Source organism: Prionailurus bengalensis, chromosome D4, assembly GCF_016509475.1.
Source record: "Prionailurus bengalensis isolate Pbe53 chromosome D4, Fcat_Pben_1.1_paternal_pri, whole genome shotgun sequence".
Lineage (NCBI taxonomy): Eukaryota > Metazoa > Chordata > Mammalia > Carnivora > Felidae > Prionailurus > Prionailurus bengalensis.
The window spans coordinates 29,174,025-29,192,247 of NC_057359.1; the positions used below are offsets into that span (position 1 = coordinate 29,174,025).

The 18,223-nt window shown below is 39.4% G+C and overlaps 1 protein-coding gene across 2 annotated transcripts in view; it reads right to left on the bottom strand.

Annotated features, from left to right (window-relative positions):
• The window catches only part of FANCC (FA complementation group C), a 263,701-nt gene that overhangs the window by 27,158 nt on the left and 218,320 nt on the right, over positions 1–18,223 (bottom strand). The window contains exons 10-12 of one of the 2 annotated variants that reach the window (XM_043566836.1): positions 11,102–11,154; positions 9,582–9,681; positions 1,520–1,595 (exon numbers count right to left, since the gene is read on the bottom strand). In XM_043566836.1, the coding sequence (XP_043422771.1) occupies positions 1,520–1,595; positions 9,582–9,681; positions 11,102–11,154 (229 nt within the window). The remainder of the gene's footprint in view (positions 1–1,519; positions 1,596–9,581; positions 9,682–11,101; positions 11,155–18,223) is intronic. The other variant, XM_043566837.1, reaches the window with a different exon arrangement.

Below are 18,223 nucleotides of genomic sequence, written 5' to 3' on the forward strand. Positions count from 1 at the left end.
GCTTAAATTTACTTATTTATTTCTGGACACAAATCTAAGACCATCACACAAAGGAAAAGGTAAATAGGTGAGTTCCATGCCCAAGGTACCCCCTTAGTCTTGTGTTTATAGGTTTCCCAACTTACAAAATAATAACTCCAATATTTCTTATGGAGCTCACAGGCTGACCCCAGGCTTCTCTAATCTGACCTAAGCTGTAAAGTGTACTTCTAGAAAGAGAAATTTGTTATCCAAGTTTTCCCACTGTGTTCCCACAGGTTAAATTTCACCAAACTGTTGATTAGAGGTCCCAGCAGCCTCACTACCACCTCCACCACTAGCATCTGAGAGGACAGTGTCAGATGGGTCATTCTGGGTAAAAACCTACATCTTTCAGAAAAACAAAGAGAAGGGGTGCCTGAGTGGCTCAGTCAGTTGAGCGTCCAACTCTTGATTTCAGGTCAAGTCATGATCCTGGGGTTGTGGGATCGAGCCCCACATTGGGCTCCAAGCTGAAGACTAAAGCCTGCTTAAGATTCTCTCTCTCTCTGCCCCTCTCCCTGCTTGTTCTCTCTCTAAAATAAAATAAAATAAAATAAAATAAAATAAAATAAAATAAAATATTTAAAGGAAAATGAAGAGGAATTTGAATTTTGTAAAATACTCTGAAACTTGAAATACTCTTGTAAAATACTCTTGAAACTTTTCTCAAATGAATCAATCTCCTCAGGAAAAAGGCAAGTAAAAATGGCATGAAAAAGGAAATATCACTGGCTCTTTCCCTCTTTCCTTCCACAGACAGTTAAAAATGCCTTCTTCTCTGGCACAGAGCCAGTGCTGTGTCAGTGCTGCCTTTCCTTCAGATTCTAGGCTTTAGTGGAAGGGGAAGGACACCTTTATTCTCTATGCCTGAAATGTTTCCTAAACACAAGTTCTCAGACATGTTAACAGACCAATGCCAGTTGGATTAAAGATGGGATCATCAATTTCCCAACTGGATGTGGCCAATGGAAGGCTGGCAAATGAGACCAGAGAAGGCCATGATTTAATACACTTACTGAATTCTTTCAAAAGTCTTTTTCCCTTGGCTTGGTTAGGAGAAATTTCCCCTAAATTTCCTTGGCTTTGTTCATCGTTTTATCTTTTCTTCTGTAACAAGGGGCACAGAGCGGAAAGAATGAAATACAAATAAATGTACTGTTCTAACCTACCTCAGCCAAGTCTTAGCCTGTTCTTGGCATTCAGGTGGATCTAGCTGGCACCAGCATAAGCCTGGGTTATCCTGAGCAGGCTATCAAAACCTAACAAGAGGACATTTTTTTTTTCTTTCTTTTGGTAAGTAATGGTAACTGGGAAGTCCAGCAAATTCTCATATCAAAATCCCACAGATGTGAGACCCTGGGAGCTTAAAAGGATGTTAGAGATGACTGATTCCATCTCCCTTGTTTTACAGAGAAGGAACTGGTAGGGAAGGGTTATGATTTGTCAGCCCTCTTTCTCAGAAATTATTTTAATATAGGCAGAATCAACTTTCACATACCTTTTGGGTGTTGAAGCAGCACCATAACAAGAGATGGAGAAGCATAAGGAAAGTAGGTCTTGAGTGTAAACTTCAGCTACAATAATTCAAAACCAAATGAATGTTAGGGTTGAAAGGGGTATTAAGAAAGAACAAAATCTTGCATCATCTGCCCCAAAATGACTGCTTAGTACTAACATGGTCAGAATGTTTTCTTAAACATTTATTAAAAAAAATTTTTTTTCCAATAAACTTGTAAATATGTTCTAGAAAAATGAACCTTTTTGAAATCACCTTCTGGAGCTTAAGAAAAATAGAGTTATCCTCCTGATGTCTTCACAGCAGGTCTTTACCTCAAATGAACCAGATTATGCACATAAATCCATTTAAGTGAGAGTTTCCAAGGCAGTTGTGATATTAGATATTCCAGCATGATTTTTTAACAACAAAAATAAGCATGAAACAACAATGGTGCTCGCTATACTTTGAGGGCCAAAGTGCTATAGTTATTTACGCCTTCAGAAGGCACAGAGGCTTTGAAGTACTTTGTAAGAAATTGAGGGAAAATCTAGAAACAGTGAAGTGCATAGGCTTTGATGAGTTTTGGTAAATCTGTAAATCCATGTGACCATCACCCCAGTCAAAATAGAGAACATTTCTATCACCCCAAAAAGTTCCTTTGTGGTCCCACCACTCCCTGGCAACCAATACTGTGATTTCCACAAAAGAGATTTGTTTTGCTTATTCTTGGATTTCATATGAATAGAATCATAGAGTATGTATTCTTTTGTGTCTGGTTTGGCTCAAACTTTTTTTTTTTTTTTTTTTTTAAGATTCATCCATGTTAATGTGCATAAGTAGTTCATTCTTTTTTTATTGTTGACATAATCATTGTATGAATATACCATAATGTTTATTCATTCTCCTATTGATGGGTACCTGGGTTGTTTCCAGTGCGGGGTTATTATGAATAAAGCTGCAAATTAACATTCATATTTATGTCTTTTTGTAGACATGTGCTTTTTCTTGGGTAAATACCACAGGAATGGAATTACTGGATCATGGAGTACACGCTGTTTAACTTTATAAGAAACTGCCATGTAGTTTTCTAGAACGGCTTGTACCATCTCACACCCCTACCAGCAATTTATGAGAATTCCAGTTGCTCCACACACTGCAAACATTTGATATTTTCAATCTTACTAACTTCAGCTATTCCAGTGGGTATGAACTGTCACCACTTTATGGGTTTACTATGCATTTACTTGATGGCAAATGATGTAGAACAATTTTCATGTGTTTATTGCCAACTTATATATGTTTTTTGAAGTGTGTATTCATCTCTTTTGTCCATTTCACAAAACTGAATTGTTTCTTAGGGACTTAGAGATTTTTATTCTGGACACAAATTCTCTGTCAAATATATGTATTAAAAATAATTTCTTGGGGAGCCTGGATGGCTCAGTTGGCTGGGTGTCCAACTTCAGCTGGGGTCATGATCTCAGAGTTTGTGAGTTTGAGCCCCAGGTCAAACTCACTGCTGTCAGCCTGTCAGTGCAGAGCCGGCTTCAGATCCTCTGTCCCTCTCTCACTACCCCTCCCCCACTCACGTGCTCACGTGCGCTCTCTCTCTCAAAAATAAACATTAAAAAAAAAAAAAAGAAAAGAATTTCTCTCAGTGGCTTGCCTCTTCGCTTTCTTAACAATGTCTATCAGAGAACAGAAGATTTTAATTCTGATGAAATCTATAATTTACCCATTTTTTTTGGATGGTTTGTGCTCTTTTTGCATCCCTCCTAAGAAATCTTAGATTGTTCCAATATAAAAAAGATACTCTCCTATGTTTTCTTCTAGGAGCTTTATAGTTTTAGCATTTACGCTGAAGTCCATGATCCACCTCAAATTAATTTTTGTGTTGGTGAGTTAAGAGGTTCATTTTTTTCTCATTTAGATAATTGGCTGTTTCAGCACAACTATTCAAAACTTTCCCTATTGAATTGCCTTGGTGTCACTCTCAAAGATCAATTTACTACACACACACACACACACACACACACACACACACGTATAAACTTTGTATGGATATATCTCTCTGGACTTTTTAGTTCCACCAATCTATCCTTTTGCCAATACCTCACTGTCTTGTAGCTTAAAGTCTTGAAATCAGGTAGTGTGAGTCCTCTGATTTTGCTCTTTTCTTTCTTTTTTTTTATTGCATTTGTTTTTCAAAGTTGTTCCGTTGTTCTGGAATTATATGGGTTCTCTCCTTACATATTCAAGTTTCTTTAAGCAATGTTTTATAGTTTGCAATGTAGAGGTCTTATGCATCTGTCGTTAAATTTACTTCTTAGTATTTTACAGGTCACTGTGCATTTGTCTTTCTCTTCTTACTTCTGTCAATTTTTGCTTCATGTATTTTGAAACTGTTATTAAGCACATATCCATCGTTAATTGGTATTTCTCCTGATGACCTGACCATTCTGTGGCATTAGAAAACGTCTCTCTGTGTCTCTGGTCATACCCCTTGTTGTGAAGTCTATGCCATTGGCTGCTAGTAGTGCCATCCAGCTTATTATTTGCACAACCTAGCTCTCCTTTCTTTTACTTCAATCTACGATTTTACCATTAGAATGAGTCTCTTGAAAATAACATACAGTTGGATCTTGGTTTTTTTTTTTTTTTTTTAATTTTTTTTTTTTTTCAACGTTTATTTATTTTTGGGACAGAGAGAGACAGAGCATGAACGGGGGAGGGGCAGAGAGAGAGGGAGACACAGAATCGGAAACAGGCTCCAGGCTCTGAGCCATCAGCCCAGAGCCTGACGCGGGGCTCGAACTCACGGACCGCGAGATCGTGACCTGGCTGAAGTCGGACGCTTAACCGACTGCGCCACCCAGGCGCCCCAGGATCTTGGTTTTTATCTACGCTGACATCTGCACCTTTGTACTAGCATATTTAGCTAATTTTTATTTAATTTTTGCCATTAACATACTGTTAGTATGTTTGCGTTTAAGTCTATCTTTTGATGTTAGTTTTCTTTTTTTGATGTTAGTCCTTTTTGTTTTGTTTTGTTTTTGTTTTTGTTCCTCTGGCAGCTCACGGCCTGTCTGTTGACACCTCAAGTCAATCAGATTGTGCCTTCAGTTCCGGGCACCCCTGGCCCCACACAACCCCCTCCCACTCCTCACACGAGCAACCTAAGGAGACAGTTAATAGAGACCCCAATGTGGTTTCCTTTTTCAAAGCTTAAATCTCCTGTAGTTTCCATCTGCTTTTTTGGTTGTTCTCTAGTACCTTCAAATAGTTTTTAAATATATCTTGATCAGACTCTATAATTTTTTTTTGGAAATTTAGTCTAATACATTATCAGATTCGGCCACTGCTGGAACCAGAACCTGAAGTGATTTGCTGTTTGTACTGAGCCATTTTGCAAGTTTACCAAAAAGTGGTTTGTCGTGGCAACACTAGTTCAACTGGGCACATTGACGGAGCTGCATCGCACTCATCAAATACGACAGGCGCGAGGAAGGGACAAAAAGAATGAGAAGGACTGAAGATAAACATTTCTGACAATGGGAAAGAACATGGATGAAGGGGATTTCTCACGAACTGCTGGGGGGAGTATAAACTGACACAACCACATCTGAAAACAATTTGGCACCATCTACAGAAGCTGAATCTTCGCATACCTAATAACCAGCACTTCCACTCCTAAACATATCCCAGAATGTCCAGAACGACACCATTTCTAAAGGAAAACAAAATCTGGATGCTTACCACCACTTTCCCAACAAAGTATTACGTGGCACCACCCCACCATGGCCACACACAACACAGAGTGATCACAGGGAGTGGAAAAAGCAAGATTCAAAAGACTGCATACAGTATACTACTCTTGTTTGTTATTTGTTTTCTCAAGTGCAAAAAAGCAAAGAAAGCATGGTTTGGGAAATCATATATATGTGATCATACTATTTTCAGAAAAAGCAAAGGAATGACAGACATAAATTCAAAACATTTATGGCTAAAGCGGAGGAGAAAGGCAGGGCTATAAAACAGAGATGGGCTACATGTATACATATTAAGTTGTTATTACCAGTCCAGGTCTTGTTTGGATATTGGATTCATATTCATTTTATTAAGAATAAATACATGAATGAATGAATAAAACACAGAAAGCAAAGAGCGTTACGCATGGATCACACAGGACACAGGGTGTTATGCATCAAGGATTATGACTAATCTAAAATGGGCACTTGAGAAGGCAGGGGATCAGTGATGAGAAACGGCCATCAATTAAAAAGGCAGACAATTAGGAACAGCCCTAGAAAGGGAAGTGATATAATATACGTATATGAAGCCCTGTGCAAAGGTAAGAGGTTATTGCCCTCTTATTCTGAGTCCAAAGTCAGGGCAATGAATTCTTTTTTTTGATCTCTGCCCTGCTTTCCCCTGGGACTCAGTATGTGCCCCTCCACACCACTAAACCCATGTACCCTGAGCAGGGTAATATTCTAAATGAAAAGCAACAGAGAAGAGAAAAAGCAAAAGAGAAGAGGAGAGGAGAGGAGAGGAGAGGAGAGGAGAGGAGAGGAGAGGAAAGGAGAGGAAAGGAAAGGAAAGGAAAGGAAAGGAAAGGAAAGGAAAGGAAAACAGAAAAGCAACAGAAACAGAGGAAATAATCTTAGAATTTATATGGAACCACAAAAGACCTTGAATAGCCAAAGCAATCTTGAGAAAGAACAAAGCTGGAGTCAGCATACTCTCTGATTTCAAACTTTATTACAAACCTACAGTAATCAAAACAGTATAGTACTGGCATAAAAACAGACCCACAGAACAATAGAACAGAAGAGAGCCCAGAAATAAACCCACACATATATGGTCAAGGAGCCAAGAATATACAAAGGGGAAAGGACAGTCTCTTTAATAAATGGTGCTGGGAACACTGGATTGCCACATGCAAAAGAATAAAACTGGGCCACTATCTTAACAACATATACAAAAACTAAACTCAAAATGGATTAGAAACTGGAATGTTAGGACCTGGAACCATAAAGCTCCTAGAAGAAAACACAGGTGGTAAGTTCCTCAACAATGGTCTTGGCGATGACTTTTGGTTCTGACTCCACAAAAACAAAGGGAACAAAAGAAAAACTAAGTAAGTGAACTACATCAAACTAAAAAAACTTCTGCACAGGGGAGCCTGGGTGGCTCAGTCAGTTGAGCGTTCGACTCTTGACTTTGGCTCTCAGGTTATAATCTCACAGTTTGTGGAATTGAGCTCCGTGTAGGGCTCTGTGTTGACAGTGCTGAGCCTGTTTGGGATTCTCTCTCTTCTTCTCTCTCTGTCCCTTCTCCTACTCACACATGTGCATTCTCTCTAAATAAATAAATAAACTTAAAGAAAAACCAAACTTCTGTGCAGCAAAGGAAATCACCAACAGAATGAAAAGGCAACCTACTAAATGGGAGAAAATATTTGCAAATCATATATCTGATCAGAGGTTAATATCCAAAATATATAAAGAATTCATAAAATTCAATAGCAAAAAAAAAAAACCCACCCCAATCTGATCAAAAAATGGGCAGAAGATATGAATAGACATTTTTCCAAAGAAGGCATACAGGTGGCCAACAAGTACATGAAAGGGTGTTCAGCATCACTAATCATCAGGGAAATGCAAATCGAAACCACCATGAGATATCACCTCACACCTGTTAGAGTGGCTATTTTCAAAAAGACAAGCTGGGAAGGATGTGGAGAAAATGGAACCCTTGTGCACTGTTAGTGAAAATGTAAACTGGTGTAGCCACTGTGGAAAACAGTATGGAGGTTCCTCAAAAAATCAGAAATACCATATGATCCAATAATCCCACTACTAGGTATCTACCCAGGAAAAATGAAAACATTAATTCAAAAAGGTATCTGCACCCCCCACATTCACTGTAGCATTGTTTACAACAGCAAAGACATGAAAACAACCTAAGTGTCCACGGATGGATGAATGGATAAAGAAAATGTGTTCTACACATTCAGCCTTAAAAAAAAAAAAAAGTGCTATCTTGCCATTTGTAACATGGATAGAACTTGAGAACTTATTTCATTACTAAATGAAATAAGTCAGACGGAGAAAGATAAGTACCATATAATCTCACTTACAGGTAGAATCAAAAAAACAAAACAGAGCAATACACCACTTGAGCTCACAGATACAGAGAACAGATTGGTGGTTGCCAGAGGCAGGCTGGGGAGTGGGCAAAATGGATGAAGGTGATCAAAAGGTATAAACCTCTAGTTAACAAATAAGTAAGTCTTGGGGCTGTAATGTATGGTATGGTATACAGTTAATAATACTGTATTGCATATTGAAATGCTGCTAAGAGAGTGTATCTTAATAGTTCTCATCACAAGAAGCTTTGTAACTCTAGTTACAGATGTTAACTGGACTTATCGTGATCATTTCACAATATATATAAATATCAAATCATTATGTTGTACACCTGAAACTAGTATTTGTTAATCATACCTCAATAAAAAAAAAAAAGACTAAAAAAAATAAGAACAAACAAATCAATTAAGGGGTGCCTGGATGGGTCAGTCAGGTAAGCATATGACTCATGATCTTGTGGTCATGAGATGGAGTCCTGCATCAGGTTCTGTGTTTACAGTGCAGAGCCTGCTTAGGATTCTCTCTCTCCCTCTCTCTCTGCCCCTACTCCTCTCTCCGCTTACTCGTGCACTCTCTCCCTCAAAATAAATAAGTAAACATTAAAAAAATAATAATTTTAACAAATTAATTAAAAGCAACTGTAACTCTAGTCCAAATCCACAGTGCCCAAGGCCAACAGTCAGGAGCAACGCTGATAAGAAAAACACCCTTAAGCTAATGCTTTAACCAGTGTCATCTGCCCTAACCTAGGTGTCTTCAGGACTCAAAGGGGCAGGTTTTTTAGAGGTTGGTTCCTAACTGGGAATACAGAGAATGTATAGGAAGGATAAAAGATGTTTATAGTTATGCCTCAAAATAGGTGTGAGGGCCAACAAGTGTTTTTCAGCAGAGCTCTCCTCCCAAATTCTAGGCTGGGTATTGAAATGCGGTTTGCTACAGTCTAGTTAACCTCTCTAGGGAAAAAGGATGAGAGAAAATCATAAATATTTATGATTGTCTTAAAAAGCAGAACATCTGCTAAAACCTGAGAGATTTCTTTGGTGTAGGGATGTGTGGGATTGCAGCAGGGCCAAGCATCGCACAGCACTGCTCTCCTATGTGAGGCTGTAGAAAGCCACCAGGAGGGGACCATGGCCCACCTCCTGGGGAGCTGCAGTGGACCCCACACACAGTAAAGGTCAGTTAAAATATCCCAAAGCGAAAGCTCTGGTAGAAATGCTTCCTGTTTCACAAGGTCCCTCTAGTTGGTCACTGGCCCTTGGCAGCAGCTGCCTGGTGTCTGCTGAGGGGGCCCTGCAGTACAAGCCTTCCTGCAGCCCCCCACGCGTGGCTTCTTACTGACTGTGACCACCTCACACTTCTTGGTCTTTGTCATTCCTAGCTGCTTCTCTATAATCATTCAAATCTCTCTTCGTCATTCTCACTGGCTCCTTTCTCTCCTGGAACCCAGTTCACATTTGGGTTCCTCCAGGCAGGGAAACTCTGATGATTAAGAATGTCCAGCACTGCTCTGTACTCTGTGGCATTTCCTTCTTAGCACATACTACATACACTACTGCTGGCCTGACAAGGGCAGAGTCCCGCTCAGCAGAGAGCATACAACACAGGGCCTGGAAAATGTGTCCTCCAGGGTGGCACATGCTGGCACGCCAGTTTTCTTACACAACAGTAGATAAATGCTTCCGGGTACCAGGGCACAGGGCAGACAAGAACTATCTGGATTCATTTTCAATTAAAATGGTTTTACCTTTGCTGGGGCATTCATTTGGAAGCTTTCTTCATAAGCAAAACAGTCTATCAAAATCACTAAAAATTAAGTGCTCCTTTCTGGTGATTAGCCAGATACTCTTAACAGCCTTCCCCCCCACCCCCGCTTGGGGGGAATGACTAATATGTGCAATATAACAAACCTGCTTGTTTTGTTTTTCCAGAGCTTCCACAAAGCACCATGTAAACACTTGAATAGCGGCTAGTACTTCTGGGGCTCCATCGGTTTCCAGGAGTGCATACCTGAGCAATGCAAAGCCAGATTACACACGTTTAATGATTAATCTGGCAAACATGTGACTCTGAACTGTAAAAGGGAAGAGTGGAAACATTTTTTGTGTGTGCCATAAGCTTCAGCAGTATCCTAGCTCATTAGATTTCGGTCCTTGTGCGTCACTCCTTTCCGAAATACTTTCTTTAAGGTAGCAATCTGCAAAGCTTCCTTGCTTGGTTTTTAAATTATGAAGCACTGCATATCCCCTCCATATAGGCGTGAGTGCTCTCTAGAAGTATTTGTACACTGTATGCCCAGGTATGCAAAATCAACAGACCGTTTTCTTTTTCAAGTGGAGAAAGAGCTCCAAGGGGGTAAACTGTCAGGGTCAAATCTACTCAGTAAACGGTGGAAGAATCTGTGTGTACCTGGATTGGTTTCTGCGCATTTTCACACAACTAACTTTATATTGAAACAAAAGAAATCAACTCAAACCTTCCCCGCTTTAAACTAAAAACCGCATTGTGACTTATTCCTATGCTCATTTAGCTTGAAGCTGGTATGTTTCAAGACCAACTTAAGGGCTGCTGTAAAAATTCCTTTCCCCAGGGTTACTGTCTGCCCTGGAGGCTCTACTGGTGAATGCCAAGGGGGACGGGTGGGGGAGGGTGAGTACCAGGGCTGCACCAGTACCCACAAAAGAGGACAGAAACCCTCTCTGGGTAACAAGCTCCCACTAACTGCCAGCCATGGTATCCACTGCCTCGTATCCATTGGGCTCTCACCTCTCACCATCTATAAATCCAACATACTTCCCAAGAAGTACTCACATTTGCAAAATTAATGTGTCAGAGGATAACACGCATAGTTGATTTTGCCTTTCAGAAGAGCTCTCTTAAGAATTGCCTTACTTATTTTTCTTGTTTTTTCTTAGCTTTAAAATCTTTTAAAAAGATTGGTCAGCCCTCATGTGGTGAAGGGAGTACACTGCTACACTTTATTTTGAGCTGAGAAAAATCCTACATGAATATTTAATGATTTAATATCGAATTCAATTCTGCCTTTCTACCATCATTAGAATTTTATTTTATTTTTTATTTTTTTTTTTTCTGAAATTTATTGACAAATTGGTTTCCATACAACACCCAGTGCTCATCCCAAAAGGTGCCCTCCTCAATACCCATCACCCACCCTCTCCTCCCTCCCACCCCCCTCTACCATCATTAGAATTTTAAATGGTTAAAAAAAATAAAGTTATCTTAATTGTTAGGCATTGGCTTTTAAATATACACTGGCATTTGGGTTTTACCAAATAGCTTGGATGGGTAAGACAGAATCAGAAACTAACTTCCCCATGGTATAGCCAGAGACTACCACAAATTCTTTTATTCATATTTGGAAACTGAGCATTTCTAGGCCAATTATTAGCAGAAATAGCACCCCATTTACCTGAACATTTCATCAACAATTCTGAATATGGCAGGGTAGCAGGCTGCTTCAGGCTGTAAAAGAGACCAAAAGTAAAATATCAGAAGCATTTCACTGATAACATAATGACTGGTTATTATCGGGGAGATGAGTTGTCTAGAACTGCTGGTGTCTAGAAAATGGGCATATTTCTTTGGGTTAGAAAAAAAAATCCAAGTGCATGGAGCAAATGGGTTCTCTTGAGGCAAAGAGATCATGGACAAGCTTTATTTCCTTGTTATACTCCTGTATGTTCCACATTTTCCACAATAAGCCCATACGATCCAAAAAAAAGAGTCAATAAGTATCATGGGAAAGTAAGTATCATGGTCAATAAGTATCATGGGAAATTTAAAAATGCCTTTCACCAGCATGTTGTAGTGAAGGCAGAGCTTGTGTGCGTTGCCAGTTTTACACAAAGTGCCCATGGACCTGACCACCTCCCATGGCCTAGAAGTGCCTCAAGGTCAGGTCTGGGCCTGCTATCTTTTCATTCCTCCTTACTGAGCAGTGACAACATAGTAATTGACGATTATTAGTAAAGAAAGCGGGGACTACCACCATCTGGAACTATATATGAATTTAGTGGGGTGCCTGGGTGGCTCAGTCAGTTGAGCGTCTAACTTCAGTTCAGGACACGATCTCACAGTCCATGGGTTCGAGCCATGCGTTGGGCTCTGTGCTGACAGCTCAGAGCCTGGAGCCTGCTTCACATTCTGTGTCTCCCTCTCTCTCTGCCCCTGCCCTGCTCACATTCTGTCTCTCAAAAATAAATTAAAAAAAAAAATTAAAAAGAAAAGAATTTAGCAGCTTCTATTATTTACAATGGAAAAGTTCATTAACCCAACGAACACAAAATATAGATACCATCATCTTGAACAAGGGAAGTGATCTAATTTATTCTATGAATATTTTTGTGATGGTTCTGATGGTTCAAGCCTGCAGAAGTTGACCCACCATAGCTTAGGTAGGGCTTTAATGGGCCTGACTCAGGTTCCCTGTCTTTTCAGCCAGAGCTCAAAGCATGAGAGTTAGCCAGATGAAAAATGCCATTTGTGAAACAAACACATATTTTACAGTAGCATCCAAATGTGAGTGGATTAAGGAATTTGAGTCATACCACACTTGATATGACCAGCTTTGGCAAACATTTTTTCAAAGCCCCCTCAACAAAAAAAGAAGAAAGGATATGCTTTGCCTCTCAAGTTTTCCGGACCACGCTGAAGAAAGAATGGAACCTATCTCCACAGACTTTCTTTTCTACTCTCTGGTTTGAGCTGGGCATTTTGAGTTGTAACATTGAACGTGTGCCATCTAGTGTTCATACACCGTCACTACATCCCGCCACAGAAGGCTCCAGGCAAGAGCACCACCACTTATAAAATGATGGGATAACTTCTTTTAATTATTGGAAGAGAGAGATTTGTGATTTGTAAGTTACAAATCTCTACTCTCTAGGTAGAGTAACCCATGCTCCCTCATCCTTCACTGATGTGAATTTTTATCTAAAAGAGACCAACTAAAAATTCTCATAGGTAAAATCATTATGTACTCAAGAAATAATCTGGCAGGGCCACAGTTCAACAGAAGAGATGCAAGTTATTTCTTGGCTTTGATCTCAGGCAAGTCTGTTAATCTCCTGGAGTCTCAGACCCACTGTAAATAATAACAGTTATGAACAGGTCACTGGATAAATGCCCAGAAAATACCATAAAAGTTTCTACATATTCATAATGGAAAAATCAAACAAGAAGGGAAAAGCACACTGTATGTCTTTTTTTTTAAATGTTTATTTATTTTTGAGAGAGAGAGAGAGAGAGAGAGAGCGAGTGGGGGAGGTGCAGAGAGAGAGGGAGACACAGAATCTGAAGCAGGCTCCATGTTCTGAGCTCTCAGCACAGAGCCTGATGTGGGGCTCAAACTCACAAACCATGAGATCATGACCTGGGCTGAAGTCGGATGCTTAACCAACTGAACCACCCAGGCACCCCAGCACACTGTATGTCTTAAAATGATTCATCAAATTCGCCAAAAATTTTTCAGACTTTCGTAGATGGACAATATGCCTCTTAAGTGTTTAAGACCAAATACTGTCAAATGTCCACAGGCAGACAGATACACAGAGCCTGAAAATGCACTGATAGAAAACCAAAACTAGAAATGGTAAACAGAACCATTCCTTTTGAGAATGGTCTAACGAATCTAGAGCCACTCTATACATTTGATGCTAGTAGAAAATCATTCAACACTGATCACAGATTTCTAAATGGCAAAGGAGAGGATGATCCACTGTGTAGAACAGGGCTACTATGAAACTCAAGGGGGAGAAGAAAGGACGCTGTAACTCAATTCATTAAAAGAGAATTCGAGTTTGGACATACTTCTATTTTATGCAGTGTTTTCTATCAAAACCACTCAATCCAATGTTTTAAATATCTCCAGAATGTGTGGAGCTGCCTGCTCTCTCCATGCCAATGGACTCTCTTAGAGTTCCTTCTGTCTAAATATTTCAGATTTTCGGTTGCTCTCAACCTGCTTCTACAACCCATTTCAGCTTTTACAACAGATAAGATGCCAGGAGGCAGGGAAGCCTTGCTGAAACAGCAGTGGCAGAGATTTTGATTTAAAAAGCAGTCTTCCTTGCTGTTCCAGAGCCGTGAACAGCTCTTTCTCATCCTCAGCCCTTACGGATGGTTTTTAAAACAAGACTCTTTACACTTCCCGAGCACATAATTTCAGGGTCAGTGAGTCCCCTCATGAAGCCTGGAGTGCTCACAGGCCAGGCATGTGTCCCAGTGACATCAAATCACAAAAGCAAACTTAAGCTGCTTTTCCTATCAAGAGAATCCTCCAAATAGAATTAAAGTCTTAATTTATGCTTCTTTGGAAGCCATAAATTTCCCTTCTGAATCTTTACAGCATCCTTGTGAGGGACGAGGCGAACATTTAACCCCTCTGTGTCCTGGCTTATTTGTGGAAGGGGACCCTACAGTAAACACACCACAGGCCACTCTGCAACCCAGCTCGAACCCTAGCTCTGAAGCCCTACAATCCAGGGGATTATCTTTCCTGTAAAAATGAGGGCAAGAAAAACTTTCTTGGGTTCCATCTGTTTATCTGTTTTTCTCCATCCTACCAAAATCTGTTCCTTCTCAAGCTCTGCTTGCTCTTCTCCAACTGGCCTAATGATTTCCATGTTCAGATTATTTCAAATCTAGGGAAACTATGTCACCAAGAGGCCATCAATAACACGTGTTTTGCCCTTCTCTCTTCCCCTCACACCACCCCAATCCTTTCAGTGAATGTCAGAGGACTAACAAAGGATGATGATGGAGGGCTCCAGACTCTGACTTCCTCTTCCTACGGACCAGATTGTCCTGTTGGGTGTGTATCCCCTTCCGATCTCCCACAGCGATTCCAAAATGCCCTGTGTATCTCCTCTCTGCCTAGGACAGCCCATTCCCATCCCTCAACAAAACAAGGGACGACAAAGTCCACACAGAAGAAATGTGTGGCGGCGGTGTGCTCTAGTCCTGTGTCGTGGGGGGAAGGTGAGGGAGAGGCCAACTGTCCTTGACGTCCAATCTGTTACTTCCATTCCAATTTATCGAGGATTATTACAAGCCACTTGTCACTTAAGAGAGGCCTGAGAACATGGAAGAACATAACTCTCATGGAAGAAATCTTTCCTCTTTTTTATCATTTTCTGATTCCTTGTGTGTTTAAGATAGAGTATGGGGAGGAGGGGAAAAAGAGAATATAAACCAAAAAGGGATATTATAATATGATTTGAGAGGTGAGAGGTAAAATGAGGTACAGGAAGCCTGGAACAGATTCTCTTTCATGGTCTATTTTAATATAGTTAACTATTTTTAGTTAGGAATGATCATTCTTTTAAAAAGAAGTGGATGATTAGAAGCTCCCCCTTGAGCTGACCCAGCAGCCTCCAAACCCGGACAGGTGGGAACCCTTGTGTTAATATATGTATATAATTAATTTAATATAATATTTTAAGATATATAATATATAATATATAATATATTATATAATAATATAATAATATATTATATATAATTATATTATTATATATTATATATTATAATATATAATATTATATATTATTATAATAATATATAATATAATATATTGTCTTGTAATATAATTAAAGGGTGACTGTATTTATCAAAAAATAACTTTGCTCTTTTAAAAAGGGGATTCTTCATAAGATTCATTTCAATAGTAAGCTCCTTTATTGAGTTGAAAAACAATTTGGTTTTTAAAATATCTACTTATATAAAATCTTCGTATCTATTGTGTAAAATAAGGCACCTTTATAAATATGTATGTTTTATGATGCCATTTTCTTCTTTTCTACTTCCAAAATGCTAAAAAGAAGACTGTAAATATCCCTTTTACATTTCAGGACCCATTTTGTTTCAAAACACTCAAGTTTCTTTCAATAAATTTGAGCTTGGAAAATTTTTCTTTCTTTTAAATCTTTACCAGATGTTGTTTATACTACAAGCAATTTTTTTCCATATTCCATAATGTAATTATTGTTTAGTTAGTGATAAATGTATCATTTCTGGGCTTAAAGAAAAACTTAAGTTTTTAAAATTTTAAATTTACCCATGCTCTCCAAGGGCGTTAAGACAAAGGGATGCCAGCTCTGGATGTTGAACAAGATCCCTAAAACCTTAAGTTCTTTCTAGCCTCGCCCAGTGGACTCTATATAGTTAGCTTGTGCAGCTTGAGCAGGAAGATGGTCCCTCAACCTGAGAGCTGCTTCTTGGCTCAGTGACTAAGTGGCACTAAAACCCCAGGTCGAACACTGTGCTTTTTTTTGTTTTTTCTCTCCCTTCATTTGACTGGTCCATTGCAAAGTCCTGAACCCCCCAACAGTAAAGCAGCACTTGCAATCTGGGCCTCCTTTGCAGAGACAATGCTGGGGCGGGGGTGGGGGGGGGGGGGTGGGAGCGGGGTCTGGTGCCCCCCAGAGGTCAATGATGGGAAGTGCAACTACTGTACGAGATGCAGATTCTTTACCTTTCTGTTACAAGCATAAGCCACCACACTTTCAATTCGATCACTGCTAAATTCATGCGCCACATTAAAGCACTCAAAAAAGAAATGCTTAAAAAACTTCTAATGAAAAATATGGAAAAGAAAACCCTAGAACATTGGTAAGAAGTTATTCAAGTACAGAAAACTGACATCATCTGGGATCTGGAGTTAATTCTTTAGTATAATCTTTTATTAATGGGGAACTGTGCTTGGAATTTTGTGTAAAGGAAGTTTTTCTTTTTGAAGTAGCTACAACTGCTCTTTGGAGGATGAAGACAAGAACATATTCTATCTCACATCAGGGAGGTTAACAAGGACACTGAGATACCTTCATGTTTTTTATTCTTAAGTTGTTATTAGATTACGAATTAATTTTCCCCCCGGCTTTATTGAGGCATACTTGACAAGATAAAGAATTTTAACTGAGCTGTGAAGACTTTTGGGTAGGAGAGAATATGAGGAGTATTTTCAGATTTAAAATCCGAATAAACAAAAACAAAATGAACCCAGTCTCCCTTCCCCCTCTCCTCCCTTCTTTCATGGGCAAATCTATCTGTGAAGATGAGGGACCAGCTCCTCTGTACCCAGCTGGGGGGGCAGGCAGCATGTGGGGTCAGCCAACAGAGGAGTAGAATGAAAGGGCATGGGAACGAGGGTACATCCCGGCCCTGGCATGCAGCAGGGCAGCCAAGCACAGCGCCACTGTGCCACCCAGCCAGCACTTTTCATTCAAATGTGGAATATAAACAATAGCTTTCTGGGCTCCACAGACAGAATTGTAACTAGAAAACATAACATCCTTCTGATTTGGGTCAGCCTTGGGAAACCAGTGTCAAAAAAAACCCCTGTATAATTAGCAAGTAGTTTTCACTGCTTTTGGTGACATTAGTTTTTAAGGTAGGTCTGAAGCTATAGATTATGGTCTTGAAGTGTGTATTCTGTCAAGGAAAACACAAGACCATCTGCTTTGAAAGGTGTCAGTCTGCACAGTAAATGACAAACTGAGGTTAATACTGCAATTTATTTAGGAGCCACCACATGCAGCAGGTGGCCATGAACTTGGGGCCAGCCTAGCCCATGGAAGCCAAAGGGTGAGTCTCAAAAGTAAGCAGGTTTTGAAAACTTGTTTTTGTTTTGGAAGTCAAAAAGATATATATGCATTTAGAATTCAGGTAATATTAGGTTGGTGCCTGTCTTAATGGAAAATAGCAGGCTTTCCAATATACAAACTTAATGCAATCCCTATCAAAATACCAATAGCATTTTTCACAGTACTAGAACAAACAATTCTAAAATGTGTATAGATCCACAAAAGATCCTGAATAGTCAAAGCAATCCTGAAAAAGCAAAGCAAAGCAAAGCTAGAGGTATCACAATTCTGGACTTCACATTATATTACAAAGCTGTAGTGATCAAAACAGTATGGTACTGGCACAAAAATAGACACATAGGTCAATGGAAAGAACAGAAAATTCAGAAATAAACCCACAATTATATGGTCAATTAATCTTTGACAAAGAAGTAAAGAATAAAACCAATGGGAAAAAGATGGTCTCTTCTATAAATGGTGTTGGGAAAACTGGACAGCTACATGCAGAAGAATGAAACTGGACCGCTTTCTTACACCACACACAAAAATAAATTCAAAATGGATTAAATAATTAAATCTGAAACCTGAAAACATAAAAATTCTAGGAGAGAGTACAGCCAGTAACTTCTTTGACATTGACTACAGCAACTTCTAGACATGCAACTTCTTTTTAGATGTCTCCTGAGGCAAGGGAAATAAAAGCAAAAATAAACTACTTGGACTACATCAAAATAAAAGGCTTTTGAACAGCAAAGGAAACAATCAACAAAACTAAAAGGCAGCCTATGGAATGGGAGAAGATATTTGCAAATGACATAACTGATAAAGAGTTAGTACCCAATTTATAAAGAACATATAAAAGTCAATACTCCAAAATGAATAATCCAATTAAAAAATGGGCTGACGACATGAACTGACATTTCTCTAAAGAAATACAGATGGCCAACAGA